The sequence below is a fragment of the Medicago sativa genome, chromosome 4 (assembly GCF_051527215.1).
Source record: "Medicago sativa cultivar Bolivia chromosome 4, Bolivia_mono, whole genome shotgun sequence".
Lineage (NCBI taxonomy): Eukaryota > Viridiplantae > Streptophyta > Magnoliopsida > Fabales > Fabaceae > Medicago > Medicago sativa.
The window spans coordinates 77,854,902-77,871,681 of NC_140752.1; the positions used below are offsets into that span (position 1 = coordinate 77,854,902).

At 32.3% G+C, this 16,780-nt stretch overlaps 2 protein-coding genes across 3 annotated transcripts; both read right to left on the reverse strand.

The window, feature by feature from the left end:
* Window positions 1-11,835: 11,835 nt before the first annotated feature.
* Window positions 11,836-14,886, reverse strand: LOC146932173 (transcription factor HHO6-like). 2 transcript variants are annotated; one of them, XM_085703809.1, is made up of 5 exons: window positions 14,427-14,886; window positions 13,980-14,257; window positions 13,455-13,863; window positions 12,798-12,871; window positions 11,836-12,488 (listed from the first exon to the last, which is right to left on the reverse strand). In XM_085703809.1, the coding sequence occupies exons 1-5, from the start codon at window positions 14,641-14,643 to the stop codon at window positions 12,207-12,209; spliced, it is 1,260 nt and encodes a 419-aa protein (XP_085559935.1). In that variant the 5' UTR covers window positions 14,644-14,886; the 3' UTR covers window positions 11,836-12,206. The 2 variants fall into 2 exon arrangements, with proteins under 2 accessions (XP_085559935.1, XP_085559934.1); XM_085703808.1 differs by having other exon boundaries at window positions 12,798-12,874.
* Window positions 14,887-15,907: 1,021 nt separating this feature from the next.
* LOC146932174 (uncharacterized) lies at window positions 15,908-16,363 on the reverse strand. Its single transcript, XM_085707730.1, has one exon. It carries the CDS (start codon window positions 16,361-16,363, stop codon window positions 15,908-15,910), a length of 456 nt encoding a protein of 151 aa, XP_085563856.1.
* Between the last annotated feature and the right edge of the window lie 417 nt (window positions 16,364-16,780).

Sequence of the window (16,780 nt, forward strand, 5' to 3'; positions counted from 1 at the left end):
TTGTATTAAACACAAGGATAAATGAAATGAGGAAAACTACAATTGACTTAAACTAGCAACCAAGTAAACCAGATAAATTCTCTTGTATCCAATGGTATATCAATCAATGTCTTATGATCATAAAACTACTAATCCCCTGGTCCTAATCCATTAACAAACTATTCTACACAAAGCAGCCCAATGGATAATGAATGATGTATATGAAGACCAAAGGCACTCTTTGTCTTCAAATACTCCATAGTCTTTGATAAGCTAGTCATAATGGATTATCAACTTTTCTCCGGTATTCACCGCATCTACAACTCACACAAAATTTGAAATCTACTTATAAGGATTCCTTGGATAAAAAAAATATAAAAAAGGAATTTTTGAAACAAAAAACCCAAATTGTATGATTACAAGCTTACTAATAGGCACAAGACATAGTTTTTCTAGAATCAATTTCATCAGAAACACCAGCATCATCACCATAAATTTTTCATTCCATTCAAAATCAAAATTAGAGAGCAATAGTGAAGAGTTGATTGAGAAGAGAATCAAAGGTTAGGGTTGAATTGGGAGACAAATACAATAGGAATCAGATGTTTCAATTTGGGAGATAGAGAGTAGTTAGGGATGAATTGGGAGCGAGAGAGAAAAGAAGAATCAACTTCTGGTATGTTCTGTGTTTTCTGGCTACAGACAAAACCATAAAAAACAGATTTTGAGTTTAATGTTTATGTTATTACGAAAATACCCTCCAAACATAGTTGTCCTTGGCGTTGTCGCAAAACGTATGTCAATATATCATTTCTCCTTTAGAGTTTAGTTAGGTACCCGTACCCCTTCTTGAAAAAATAAGCTAGTTGACAGATACTGTTATGATTTTACGGAGCAAGTAATTATGATTTATGAAGAAGGAGAGTACTGGTTGAAGCAAGAGATTCATATAAAACAGATAGTATTGAGTTAATTTTGCGTAGGTATTATAATGCATCAAAAGTATTTTGTAAGATTCTGATGTATTTAATTCTATCTGGCTGAATTATTGTTAGGTTCTAATTGTCCCTTATCTGATGGTAATTCATACACGGACTAAGTTTTCCTAGTTATTTTCTTAGACATTTTTTATTTTTGAGGGAATTTTCTTAGACATTAAAAGTTGCTTTTATTTTTTTTAAGGGCTCTCACTATTTCTTTCGGGGATTAAAATGGATCTTCGCTCAAAAAATTAAACAAATTTTCCAATGTACCCATGTGGCCATGTCTATCCATCTATACTATGGCTCTGTTTGGTAAAAAGAAGCCATAAGCTAGCTGATAGCTGATAAGCTAGCTGATAGCTGAAAAGCTAGCTGATAGCTAGTAGCTGATAGCTGATAGCTTATAGCTGAAAAGCTCGCTAATTAAAAATAATGTGTTTGGTAAAATTAGCTGTTATAAATATAAAATGACCTAAAAGTACATGACAATTTAATTTAAAAAAAAATCAAAATTATGTCAAAAAAAAATATAACCTTTGAAAATATTTATTCATCAAAATCTATGAAAGTCACGTATTGTCTTTGGTCCCTTCTTCATACATGAAATTAAACATTCTATAATGCTAAATTTGAAAAAGAATAAATTCGATCATATACATTTAAGTGACTAAATTATCATTTCACAAATCTAAAGAACTATACTAGACTTTGTGTATCTTAAAAACATTGATTTAAAAGAGAAAAAAAAATGACAAAAAATTACTTCCTTTAAGAAATTTGGCCGAAGAGGAAAACAATGAAACGTGAGTGAGTGGTGAGTAGTGGGACAGTTGCTTTTGTTTACAGAAGGGTACAAAAGTAATAAAAATAAAATAATAAGGTTATTATTGGAAGAAAATGTAAAAAGCTATCAGCTATAAGCTAAAAAGCTACTTGAAATAGCTTCTCAAAAAAAGCTATAAGCTCGTGAAAAAAGCTTGTTACCAAACACATCACGTTTTCATCCAACGAGCTTATAAGCTAGTCCAACAAGCTATAAGCTAGCTTTTTTTGTTTACCAAACACAGCCTATATACAAAAATGTAAATTATTTTACATTGAATGTCAATGTTTTACTTTTAAATTTTTTAGCAAACCATTACGAGAAATAATGTCTAAAGTGGCACCTTTTTAGCAACATAGTTTTCATTTTGTGTTTTGTTGTATATAATTTTTAGTATAGTGTTTGTTTCAGTTTTACTATAATATTTATGTCATCTAAATTTCAATTTTAATATTTATTTGTAGATTTCAAAATTTGGAAAAGAATTATGTTAGTATAACACCCAAACTTACTTTTAATAAAAATTACCAGAACAATGCGAAATGTGACTTGAATCTTTTTATTAAAGACTTGAGAGAAAAATGGCTATAAAAAAAATATGAACTTTTGAAATTTACAATTTATAACATCAAAATCCTAAACTCTAGACTGTAACATGATCCGACTCCGATTCAATGCATTGAAAGGCTGATAGGTTACTTATATACTCCTTGGTCTCTAAATATGAACTATTACCTGAAAACATCATCCCATAAAAATGGTGATTATGAAACTCGGTATCATATAATTTATATAAAACTATTTTGATGTTTCTAGGTATTCCAGTGTGCTAAGCATGAAAAATTATATCTATAATAACGTAAACTTTCTAGGCAGATACCAAGGATAGTTTAATGGAAAATGATCAACCATTTGGAGGAAGCAACAATGCACACCATAAGGCAGAACCTAACATCAGCAAAACCATAAGGAAAAAGGACTAAACACCAAATAGAAACTACACCTAAAATTTTAACCATTTAGCATAAGCACGTCAACAAAGAAATCAATACTTAACCAATAACCATTCATTTTGACCATGCACAAAATCAAAACTCAAGCCAATAAGGCTAAGCATCATGGAAGCAACAAAGAAACATATTCAAAAGCACTTGGCGGTGCCACTACTATCCATGTGGATATCCAATCATATTGATAGTCATCTCAAATCAACCATTGCCCGAAACAATTCAACAACATGCAACTCCATTGGAGCCGGCCTAAGGGCCAAGCAACCCAAGCTAGGGCTTTAGGCCTCAAAATTTCGGGTGAAAAAAAATGCGTCTAAAAAATTAATTTGGTTATAAGTATATTATATGACAGATAAATTACAGACATTTGTATAACTTAACTGATTACCAAAAAAGCCTCAATTACTCTTGACAGTGAATTCAAATTTTGGTCTCCACAAAATTGATTTTATATAAACATTCCTTTTAAAAAAAAATATTTTTAAAGGCCACATCAAATTTTTTGCTTTAGGCCTCTTAATCTATTGGGTTGGCCCTCAACTCCAATAGAACCACTACCATTGATATGGTTTTACAAATCCCACCGCAACAAATCCTGTAACAAACCGATCTAATCAAGTTTCCTTCTCTTGTCAATAGGCTTGGAAATAGACTTCTCCATATATTGAATCACAAAAAAGTGCATTCTCAACTCCCAAAGAAAAATTTGTGCGACATTTACAAGTATATCTTAAGGCTCCTTGTTCCCAATTCCACAGGTGGAAACAATGGCAATATTGACATGAACCATCTTAGCTAAATCCTCCAACTAAACTTCAACTTGGTTATTTCAGCAACCAAAACTAAAACTCAAACTGCAACCAACACATGAAACAACAAAATCAACTGTTGGATTTTATGGAGGGACGAAAACCAGACTCGTCATTTCTGCAGGGACCAAAAACATACTATATAATGTTCCTAACAACTAAACTAAGTTTACGGAGACTAATCTATATTATTATTAAAGCAAAAATTGTGACATATATATGTTTTTTATGGTGGATTCTAGGGTGAGGGTTCAATTAAGTCCCTCACCGGTGGACCACGAAACAAACACCATTAGATTAAATAAATGTTTAGATTTTCTAAAATTAAAAGTGAAACCATCTACAACTACTCTCATCCAATCTTATCCTCAAATAGTTCCAATTTATGTTCTTATTTTTGATAAGGTTCACAATCAAGAAACCCTCTTTCGTTCCCCCCAATCATCATCATTGACTCAATTTAGGAACCTTAAAATAAAAATTTATCTTCTTCAGATATTAATTTCATTTCTTTTCTTATAAAACCAAACAACGACTTTAATGAAATCAAAAGCATCTGCGACCAAATTTATCTTCTCTGCATACGTGACTCATCTAAGATTAAAAGGCATAGTTAAAGACAGGGGTTTCAGAACCGAGTATATTATATATTCTTATAAATGCAAGATTGCTATTGTAATTATTTTGACATTGATACTAAACAAGAAGCATATCTCATAATGTTATCATTTGCTATGACTTTGGTGAGGCATGGTACAGAAACAAGGGTGTGGTTGCGATTGCAGATGAATTTTGGATTTGATGAAAGGTGAAATAAATTTGAGTCCCAAAATTTATGAAAGAGGGGGAAAGAGTAGGAACCACTCAAGAGACATGATTTAATGTGAATAGTTGTAGATGTTCTCATTTTTAATTTTAATAATCTAACGATGTTTTTTTCATGGTCCACCGGTGAGGGATTTGATTGAATCCTCACCTTAGAATCCACCGTTTTTTATATGTTTTAATTGGAAAAAAAAAAATCGAGGGCGTGAAGATTACACCCATTTATCAATACCGGAGAGGTACATATAGAAACAGAAAAAGATATACTAAAGTTAAATTGATGAATTAAAGTTTTTAAATTAAAAAAACACACACTAGGAGGTCTAAGTTTGAGCCAAACCTAGTCTAGTTGGTTTATTTGCCATACCGTTGTCTAATATATTTTTTACATTCTTAACATCTATATTAAACCGTGGCTATGATTAGCAGCAAACTTTGGTGACTGGTGTTCAATTTTTATCTTTTTGATTGGTATATTAATTATTCCACTAGATTGCATTGAGTTTTATGTATCTTAATTAAATTTGAACTTTGTATGTAGGTTGAAGCACTCCTCATCTATGGTTTTGATTTAATTCATTCACTTACCAAAAATTTCACAACAGGTTTCTATTCTTTATGTTAAGAAATTACTCTTGGCTATTTCACAACAAGAAGCATGTGATTCAGTACGCACGTTCCCCATATCTCAAATATGTTTACATGTTAGTGTGTGTACTCGGATTTGGAGAACTCGGTTGCAACTTTTGTTTTTAACAAGAATTCAGTTGCAAATTTTGAAATGTATGTTTTTACTGTTTGTATGGTAGGTGCCATTGGTTTATTGTTTTGTATAGAAAAACAAGTGATTACTTTGATACATTGTAAAAGGGTTCGAGTACCCTTGTACTTGCATTAATAATTTTGCTTATAAAAAAAAAAAAAAAACAGAAACAAGTGATTGAAATGGATTTAGATTCTCTCCATTGAAAATTCTCTCAAGTGGTTGTTGTACTATAATGGTGGAGATTTAAAATGGAAAAAATTTGAAATAATTTTTAATGGAGAGAATCCAAATCCGATTGAAGGAGAGTTTAATAATAAAGCATTTATTTAATCACAATTTTGGTAAAAATAGATAAATTAGATTTCACGTAAATCTATGAGTTTATTTAATACTATATTTATTTAAAATTTTATCGAGTCATATTTTCATCCTTTGAAGAGATTAAGAGAATATAAGCGCAATATCATTTACTCCCTCCGTTTTAAAATAAATGTCGTTTAAGGTTTTTACACGCATATCTAAATTTCAATTTTAATATTTATTTGTATATTTCAAAATTTGGAAAAGAATTATGTTAAATATAATACCCAACCTTACTTTTAACAAAACTTTACCAGAACAATGCGGCTTAGAATGGAAACCAATTGGTACTTGAATTTTTTATTAGAGTTGAAAGGAAATGGCTATAAAAAATATGAACTTTTGAAATTTACTACTTATAACATCAAAATCCTAAACTCTAGACCCTGACATGATCCGATTCCGACTCAACGTGTTAAAAGGCTGGCTAGTTACTTATATACTCGTTGATCTCCTAATATGAACTATATTACCTGAAAACATCATCCCATAAACATGGTGATTATGGAACTCAGTATCATCTAATTTATATAAAACCATTTTGATGTTTCTAGGCATGCCAATGTGATTGCTAATCATGAAATTGCGTGAATATTTTGAGTTTTATTGATTGTGTTTCGATACTGCATTATACAATATGAGTATTTATAGAAAAACTATTCCAACTAGTCACACAATATGACCTACAGTGTTTAGTGTTTAATATTGCTCGACTATTTTCACGGGTGGTGTGTAAATTTTTCCTTGTTGTGGAGATGCATGGTACCCCATGTCCAACTGATAACTTTCAACTTGGCGGTGTGATCATTGATAAAGTCCAATATGTGCAACCTTCCTTCAAATGTGTGTCCTACCTTATCACTTCTTATGTTTAGGGGTGCTATAAAAAGGGATCATGGGTTTTTTTTTTTGTCACTTCCTTTACGTTTCTAATTAAATTTGAGTAATATTGGCATCTTCAAGACCCACATTTTCTTTAGTAGACTCAAGAAATAATTGATGACTCTTGTTCAACTGCAATAGTGCTCGTCCAACACCTTAAATCTCCAATCTATCGATTTTGGCTAATAGGATAATTATTTTCAGGTCTAAACACACACTTAGTTATGTTCATTGATCATATTGAAAAACGTAAGCTACCAAGGATAATTAACGAAAAATGGTCAACCCCATGCAGGAAGCAACAATACTTAACCACAAGGCATAATCTAACATCAGCAAAACCATAAGGAAATTAGAGGATTAACCACCAAATAGAAACTACACCTAAAATCTTACCATTTGGCAGAAGCACGTAAACAAATCCTGCAATGAACCAATCTAATCATGATTCCTTCTCTTGTCAATATATAGGTTCGGAAATAGACTTCTCCATAGATTGAATCACAAAAAAGTGCATTCTCAACCCCCAAAGAAATTTTTTTGCAACATTTACAAGTAATCTTAAGGAGCTCCTAGTTCCTAATTCTACAGGTGGAAACAATGGCAATGACATGAACCATCTTAGCTAAATCCTCCAACTAAACTTCAACTTGGTTATTTCATCAACCAAAACTAAAACTCAAACTGCAACCAACAAATGAAACAACAGAATCAGCCGTTGGATTTTAAGGATTAACCTTAATCAATAATTAAAATAATAAAATAATTATATTAACTATTAATTCTAATTATAATATTGCATTAAATAAAAGGATATTTATTAATGAGTTGTAATTGGAAACAGGTCATGATGGTTTGGATTGTTTCTCATAGTAAGTCTATTGAGAGGCCCTCTCTCTACAGAAGCATAATATACTAACCATCCAGGAGACTCCATCGTATGGCTGAATGTGACTATAGCCACACCAAAATATTACCCAATTTATTTTCTAATATACTTAACCGAAAATCTAATTATATATGATATATATTGTTGGTGTTTCACAAGTCTATGCTTGGCCTAGCAGTAAATATGTGTTTAATGTGAGGCGTGTCTTGAGTTCAACTTCCAGCGCCTTCTATGGTGAAAAAGACCTACGTAAGCCATGTCATTTTGCTGCAGTATTTTATAAGTTTTAGTTTCACATTAATAATAATAGTATTATAAATCAAATATACAATTTATAGTTTCTATCATAATTTAGCCACCACCATATCTGGGTTCGCCCCTGTAACCATCCCATTAGGTCATAATGATTAACATTCCACACTCTCATTCTAAAGGCATCAGGAAGAGAGAGAAAAACTCATAAGACACACCTTTAAATATATTTCTATATTACAATAGACTTTGTATCTATAATTTTAGTATCTCTGTTAAATGTAGGAACTCTTAATAGTCCTTTCCTACGATATGCATAATGCCAAACTCAGGAAATTCGTATCTTCTAAAACAAAATAGAAAAAACAATTAATAACCATAACATTCCTCTGAGCTGTTACACATCATAAGCAACAACTAAAGCAATAATAACTCCTTCAGCTTCAACAAGAACAACAACGTTTGTAACTGCAGTTGCACCAACAACTTGTACCTCAAAGCATTGAATTCTAAGTCCTAACACATATCGTGAAATGAATAATCACGCAACATAGACGGAGCAAATCATTTCAGGAGGCATCGATAACATAGTATTAGATTATGAATCTTAAAAATAATTGGATGTGTCCAACCTTAACGCACGAGAAGCAAAAAAAAAAATCACTTTGAAACACGCCACCACGAAAGAATGTAATGAACTGGTGCTAACGAACATTGACAATCAAATCTATAAAACCGTATAAAAAAATTTATAGAACAAAACATCAAATCATATGTATAAAATATACATCAAATAGATCCAAAATTATGTCTTAAACCATCCACAATGGAAATGTATTGTTCTATAAGACCTGATACCTAACAAGTACACACGTTGTATACAAACAAAACAAAAAAACATATTGGGGATAGATGTTTTGTGAAACACTTTCTCTTTACGCGGGATTCATATTTTTTTTAATACTAGAAAATTAAAAAATGGATCGATGTGCTGCATTGGTTGGATTGAGTGCTTATTATGTGTTATTATTAAAAAATATATACAAATAAGCGATGTCTATTAAGTATCCAAAAATATATTTCTCCATTCTTGATGCTCTAAGTTGGAATGTTACATAAACCTCTCAAAATAGTTCATAGATGGACCTTAGTTTTTATTTTATGATGATAAAAAATAGGAGATATACTATTTTATTTTTTGAGAAAGGAGATGCGCTATTTTATTAAAATTACTAAAAATACTAAAGCTCACATTTAAATCCTTTTTAGAGGTCCCCATTAGATGCACCCATAAATTATTATTTGTAACTGTTTAGTTATTTCTTTAATAACTAAAAAAACTTAGTTATAAGAAATGTAGTAATGTATATTGGTTAAGCAGTCAAGTGGCGATCAAACCTCTTAAGGTAAATAAATGAGGTGTTTGAGGTTCAAACTCTGATCCCTACATATATTATATAATGTCCCTAACAACTGAAAAATTGTGACATTATATTTTTTTCTTTTATATGTTTGAATTGAAGAAAAAAAACTGAGCAGGGCGTGAAGATTACACCCATTTCTCAACACCAGAGAGGTACATGTAGAAAAAGAAAAAGATATACAAAAATTAAATTGATGAATTAAAGTTACAAAAATTAAATTGATGAATTAAAGTTTTTAATCATTTATATATATTTTTTAAAAAACTCACTAGAGACGACTAAGTTTGGGCCGAACCGAGTCCAGTTCGTTCGACCGTCAATAAATAAAAGGTATAACTTCACCCCAAAAAAATAATAAGAAAATTGTTTTTCCCACTTTACTCAAAGCTAAGAAACTTCATGAAACGGCAAGTTTAACCCCAAATTCTATCAGTAGTTAACTGCTGATTAAAGTCCAATCCGTTGAGGTTAAACTTGTCGTTTCATGATATTTCTTAATTTTGTTTGAAGTGGAAAAAGCAATTTTCAAATAATAAAAAGGAGAAGTTTTTCCGACGAAAAATAAAGAGGAGGATAAGTGTTGATTAAAATACAAATCTTATCTCCTTTTCAGGCTTTCATTTTTATGATTTTATGTTGTCACACGAGATCCTAGTCAACGATCTGACAATGAAAGCATAGCCTGATTGAGATTTGAATATTTAATTACAGTCCAGAAAAATGATTTTGCATCACTCTCCTAATCCTAAATGGCTAAATCTTTGGCAAGATATATTTCAAATTTCTTATTGTTTGGATTACCATCACGTAGTTTTCATTTGTTCAGTTCAACCCCTTAATACTCTACATATTAATTAATTAGTCCAATATCTCGATATTAGCTTTTACAAGTCACAATAACTCGTTTCTTTTGTAAAAAGAAACAAAAAAAAAGTCATTTCTATGTCTCTTAAAAAAAAAAAAAAAAAATCCTTTCTATGTGACTACCCGCAGAATTTAGCCTTTAGTATGACCCATAAAAGAAAACAAAAGGAAGGGGGAAGGGGAAGAGGAAGAGAATGATGAATAGAGAGTTCACAATCTCATCAATCAATTGTTTTGTATACACAGATGTTAGTGGATTGTGTTAATTACGATCGCGCATGTAGAGATCATAGAACTAATAACAACAAGTCTCGTTTGAATTAAGAGGCTTGTGCACGAAACATTTGAAAATAAGAGTACACATAACACAACTATTGAATATTTATTTCAAAATTTTCAAATCAAATATATCGTCTCCTGATTAATACCTATTTGGTGCCCCTTAGCTCACCAACAGAGTTGTCTGAGCTCCCTCCTTCAGACAATCTCATCAATCAATTACAGATTAAATAATACTAAAGGAACAAACATGTCTCGTGTTCATCATATTGACAAGATTCTCAACCAAAATTATACACATAGCAAACATGAACAACACACACAAATTTTACTTAGATTTTGGAAACCAAACAAAATACAAATTAGTCCAAAAATATAATAATAACTTTTGATGTCTTCTTGGTGGGTGGTGGTTGGCTTTTTGGCCAAACCCATCTTGACGCGTAGAATAATTGGTGGCATTTTCTTGTTCCATACAAATTCATGCCATGATGGAAAACTACTAACCAGTTGGCTAGTCTTTGAAAGAATCTTTCTTAAGGTATAATTGATTAATTTCTAGGTGGATCATGACTTGGTAGATGCTTTACATAAATGTGAGGAGTATTATTTTAATAAAATAAAAATTACCTGCCATGTGATTTTCTATTCTTCATGTTTACAAACAAGATGTAACATAGAATATATTGTCAATATTTTTTTGAAATAGGACCAAATATTAAAATTGTGGTAGTTGGTTGGGATAAGCTGAACCTGGTTTTAGAAGATATATAGAATTAAAGATAACAAGAGAGATTCTATCATTTGCATTTCACCAAACAAACAACGTGTCTCATAATTATTATAAATGAATATATCACTGTGGGCTCCTTCATTATTTTGTTTGCAAGATTCTCCACTACAATTTTGCTTGGAGAAAGTGACTTTTTTGTCATGCTTGAATTTTGAACGGGTAAATAGCTAGTTTTTTTTTTCACCCTTAAGGGTTACGTAAAAGGACAAAATGATGTTTAAAATTCAAACATTTGACTACATAAAATAGTGATGCAATCATATTTTATTGGAAATTTTCAATTTGATAATAACATATTTTCAATTAAAAAAGCATCCAATTTCCATTCTAAATTGATCAGTAGTATAGTATAAACAATTGACAATTTCCTTCCTGGATTATACCCCCAAATTATGTTGATTCTCCAATTTAGATGAAGATTGTAACATCTTCTATTCTTTAAGAAAAAAATAAAATACATATTTCTTGGCATTCATTATCATCTTTAGTTCGAAGTAGTTGGTGAAAAAACTTGCTGAAAACAGTGAAAATATAATTTCCTTCAACAGAATTTTGCTATAGAAATTTCATAATGTTAACAAATTATCATCGTTGAAGATACTCAATTTCACAAGTGATAGATAGAGTAGGACTAGGAGAAGATAATGGATCCTCTACGGTTGCGGTATGAAGTTCCTACTATGAGAACCGATACTCTTTCTAAATCAAACAGTCCCTACAACCCTACAATGCAGAAAGGAAAGAGTGACAGAATTTGCCCTTAAAAGGCCTTTTTTTTTTTACAGCTTACAATGAGAGCCAGACCACAAAATGGCAATAACATAAATGTTTCCTGTTCAGTGTCTTTGAGAAAAAACCACGACAGGAAAACACAAAGGTAATCTAGAAAAAGAGTGATTGATCATGACAAGACATCTCTGAAATTTGTGAAGTGGTTTATATGTGTAAATAATACTGTAAGGGACTAACATCCACCAAAACATAACATTGGACTAATAATATCTCTTCTGGGGCATTCACTTGTGACAAAAACAAATGAAAGAATTATTATAGATAGATAAGAATGACCTGATTCTTATCGTGGAATGTAGGATTAATAAAATTATCATTCATAGTCTCAAATCAAAACTCTAGTATAAAAGTCAAGATAAACCTTCAAAAAATTCCAATAGCCTCTTCTATGTATTCATGTATTATTCTCAATGTAGTTGTAAAACTCCTCCCATGTATACTTTTATCTGCAAAATTCATGGTGGAGAGAGTATATCCTATACACCAACTTTTCCATGTCTGTGAATATGACTTTTCCAGCTATAACTCTCAGATTTTTCATCATCGTCATCGTCCATGCTATCACCTTCAGTTGGCGATGTCCCTCCCCGGGATCCTGTAGCTAAATGAAGTGGACTTTGTGGAGAACCAGACGCCGTACTGCTACCTTTGGAAGAGTCGTTGTATTGTTCTTGAGGCATCCATAAACCTCCAAGAACTACAACAGACTGATCAGTACCACTTGCAGCTGGAACTCTCCGCGTATGAAGTCGGTATTTCTGCAATAATAATCAAGAATCATATGTCAAACATCCAATTCAAACTTGATAACTCAACCAAATCTCAATCCTAAATGCCTCATAACCAGACACCATGAATGCACATACAATATGATACTCATCATCATCATAAATATCATCTAGTATACATCGTTTATATCTGTGATTGACGATACTTCAATAGCAACATAATATAATTAATACTGTATTAAATTAACTATATCATAACCATCATCAAACACCTAGTAACTAAGGTTAATAAAGCATGCAGTTAAGAGGAGAAAAATTAAAAGAATACCAAAAACTTACTTGCAAATGGCTCTTCACTTCATCATTAGTCAGGCCATCAACTTGCATGAGTTCTCTAATTTGCTTTGGAGTTGCTGCTGCAGTTAAAACAGTTAATTAGACAAATGAACCAAACAAGATGTAATGTTATTACAGCATACCAAAACTATGTATGCAAAATTGCAAAGGCAAATCATTTGGACTTGATAGGCCTATATGTTTTTTGGTCTTAACCTTCCGGTTCCTAGGGAAAGGAGGGACTGATAATCCATAGTTTGGTTGGGAGGTTATTAATCTGATCAAGGATTGTTCCGGCCAAGATTTGAATTCGGGATAGACCTACAAATTGACTTGTCTATATATAACACTCCTATTTGTCTCCTTGCTGATCTAAATTTAAACAATCCCTAACTTCACTGGTGAACTAAACAGAACAAACATATTATTTTAAAATTTCACAACAACACAACTTCAAGCATCAAATCCTTAAACTTTTAAGACTAGCATTCAGTTCCAGCACATCCATCAATTCACTAATCTATAATATTTCCAAATTGGTCAAAATTGAGTGTTTTGAAACCTCACAACACAACTACATAAGATATTAAATATATGTACATTTCTAATTTAATAACATATATGCTCCATCACAAAAACAGTAAAGTTTCAAATTCATACCTTGAGAACCTCCAAGCTTCTGCAACGCATTAACAAATCTCCGGTGCAATTCCGGTGACCAGCATCTCCTCTGTTTCCTAGAAGTCTGCTGCGGCTGAAGCGGCGCAGCACGCATACTCGGCTGCACGGTTGGAGGAGACGACGACGAAACTGCCCTGTTAGAACTGTTTCTCGATCCCCTCAAACCAAATCCTTCCCTCAGACTCTTCACCTCAGGAGTCAGAAAAGAGAGCCTATTCCTTACAGGTTCTTCCTTCTCTTCTTTAGGTGCTGATAATGTCACTGTTGTCACAGGAACAGAAGAATACGGTGAAAAAGGCATAAAAGCACTTCCTCCATTTCTATTACTACTACAAGATTGAAAAAGGTCCTCAGCTGCAGTCACAAATTGTCCTTCTTCCTCCCTTTTCTGTCATCACCAAACAAAAACAAAACCCTCATTAAGATTACTGTTGCAATTTTTTCTTGTCTAATTTTTAGGATTAATCTAAATGAATAAACAATATTGTTAATTTTTTTTAGTACCTTTGTTTCTAATTTATTAAGATTATGATTGTTATGTTTATGATGATGATCAGAGACATTATTATTAGAAGTTGTTGTGTTGTTATTCCATAACTGAACAGAACTCATCCAATTCTTCTTATCTTTGCTGCATTCATTGTTGTTGTTCTTGTCTCTATCATTATTATTATTCTCTTCACTCTGATCAATCTCTTTCTTCAAAGGAATAAACTCTTCCAAAACTGGCACAGAATTTTTACTTCTACATTTTTCCAATTCCTCCTTCAAAACCAAAATTGCTGCATACACAAAAACAAAAAAACAAAACAAACCCATTAGCCCCATTGAATCAAAAACTCCAAAGTTGATAACTTTATTCAAAACCCACATAAAAAATTCAAAAGGGTATCATAAAAATTGAATTAAACGAAGATTATGATGATGATGATATTGAAAGGGAATACGAACCGTCGTTTAAGAGGAGCATGGAGAGAGGTAGTTCACGTTTGAAAGCATCGATCTTATTGAGTTCATCTTCGAGTCGAGAGAGGAAATCATGGAGTTTGGAGAGTTTATCGGAGGTTGTTTGGATTGTGGAAAGATGATAGAGGAAATTAGCGATGGTTTTGGGAACGAAACTTGGTCTTAAATCTAAACTGAGTTCTGCAGGAACAACACAACCCATTGGATCTTTTTGTTTGATGAATTTAGGCCGTTAGATTTGGATCGTTGATGAAGAAGAAGAAGAAGAAGATTCTTGTTGAGGAGTTAAAAGGGGAAATAGTGAGAAGAAGATGTGATGAGATTTATATAAAATGGGAATGAGGAGAGTGAGAATAATAATAATAATATAATGTAATGTAATGAAATGAATTAATATAGATAAGAATAATAATGTAATAAGAAGAAGTGGGTTAGATGTGAATGTGAAATTAAGGATGCGGAGATTCTTCTTTATTTATTTTGTGCAGAAGAGAAGAGATTGAGAGAGATAGAAAGAAAGAGAAAGCAACGACGAATGAGGATTTGTGAGTCACTTTCGGGTCATCGCGTATTTAATCCAACTTTCACTGCTTTATCACTTCCAAAACCTTATTTGCATTTTTTTCTTTTTTATTACTGTACTATTTTCCTATTTTCTACAATACTCACTCCGTTTTAAAATGAGTGTCATTTTAGTCAATTACACACAAATTAAGAAATAGAATGAAATAATCATTAGATATAGCACTTTTACTAAACTGCCCAAGAAAAAGACAAACTTAAAGTTGCATTGAAAATTGTGTGAGAGAAAATCTAAAATATTTATTGAGGGTAAAGTTGGGAGAAAAAAATTAAAGTTGTATTGGAAATATAAAGTGATATTCATTATGAGACAATTTTTTTTAGCTAAAGTGACACTCATTTTAAAACGGAGGGAGTATATGTTTTAAAAATAAATAGTACTAGTATTTTATATGTCACATAATGTGTTTTTTTTTTTTAACAAACCAAAATGAAAAATATTTATAACACTTAGAGTGGTTCATCTCGTATAAGGTGTGCAAAAGAGAATTGTTCAGTATAATACAAAGTTAAGTGTCTGTTGTCATATAAAACATAGTGAAATAATAACAAAAAAAAGAAGACTACGTCATAACACCCATACAATGGAAAGGGTGCCGCCACCAGTCATGATAATTGAAAGCGAAAGTGTGCATATTGGTCTTTAGCCATATAAAAGACATAAACTTGACCTTGTCCGCTAACTGATCCGTATCCAAAACATGCTGGTTAAAAATCATGTTGTTCCTTTCCTTTCAAATAACCCAGACACAAGCAAGCCAGATTATTTTCAGGAAAGAATGTGTAAATCGCGGTAACCCCGCCATATGACCAAACTGATGAAGGTGATCACGAATCGTATATGGTGGTATGAAAGAGATGTCAAGCCACCGATATAGAAGATGTCACACGCTGCCAAAGATGTCACAATCAAAAAGAAGATGAAACGTCATCTCGGGGGAACCGCAACCTCCAACATAGGACATGTCGTCGTGATGAAGGACTTGCCGACGAACAAGTTTGTCCTTAGTTGGAAGTCTATTGCGAAGTAGTCTCCAAACAAACACTGAAACCTTTGACGGAACTTGCTTTTGCCACACCGCATCGAACAAACCACGCTCTGGAGATGCATCCATCGTCGTAAGATACTGGTAAGTCCCCTCGACGGAATAACCGTCAACAGGATCAAGGATCCACCACCACCTGTCACGAATATGTTCCTGCAAAATAATATTATGCAGCACAGTCGAACACTTCGTAACCGTCTCCTCCTCCCAAGCTAAAAGGCGCTTCCTCCATATACCCAGGCACCACCTCCATCCTCCCACCCTCTCCTCTCCATCTCCTGCACCGACACCCATTTGTTTTCAACAAGGTCAAAAAGGCGAGGAAATGGCACCCTTAAAAGAGCGCCCCCACCCAATTATCTGTCCAAAGTATGTGCTACTTCCTCCTCCAACCACCCTACGCCCATTATTTCACTTTTTCCAAAAAAAGTGTTATTTTTGCTTTTTTTTATCTGTTTCAAAATAATTATACTTTAAAATATCAATGTAATATTTATTATCTTTTTAACATTTGTTTACTGAATTTCACTCCACTTAACTATTCTAGTATCTATAATTAATACTCCCATCGTCCCACATTATAAGTCGTTTTGGAAGGAAAAAATTGTCTCAAGTTATAAGTCGTTTTAGAGTATCAATAAAACATTAATGTTACTTTTTCTATTATACCTTTAAAAATTTATTACTTTCTCCGTTTCAAAATGAGTGTCG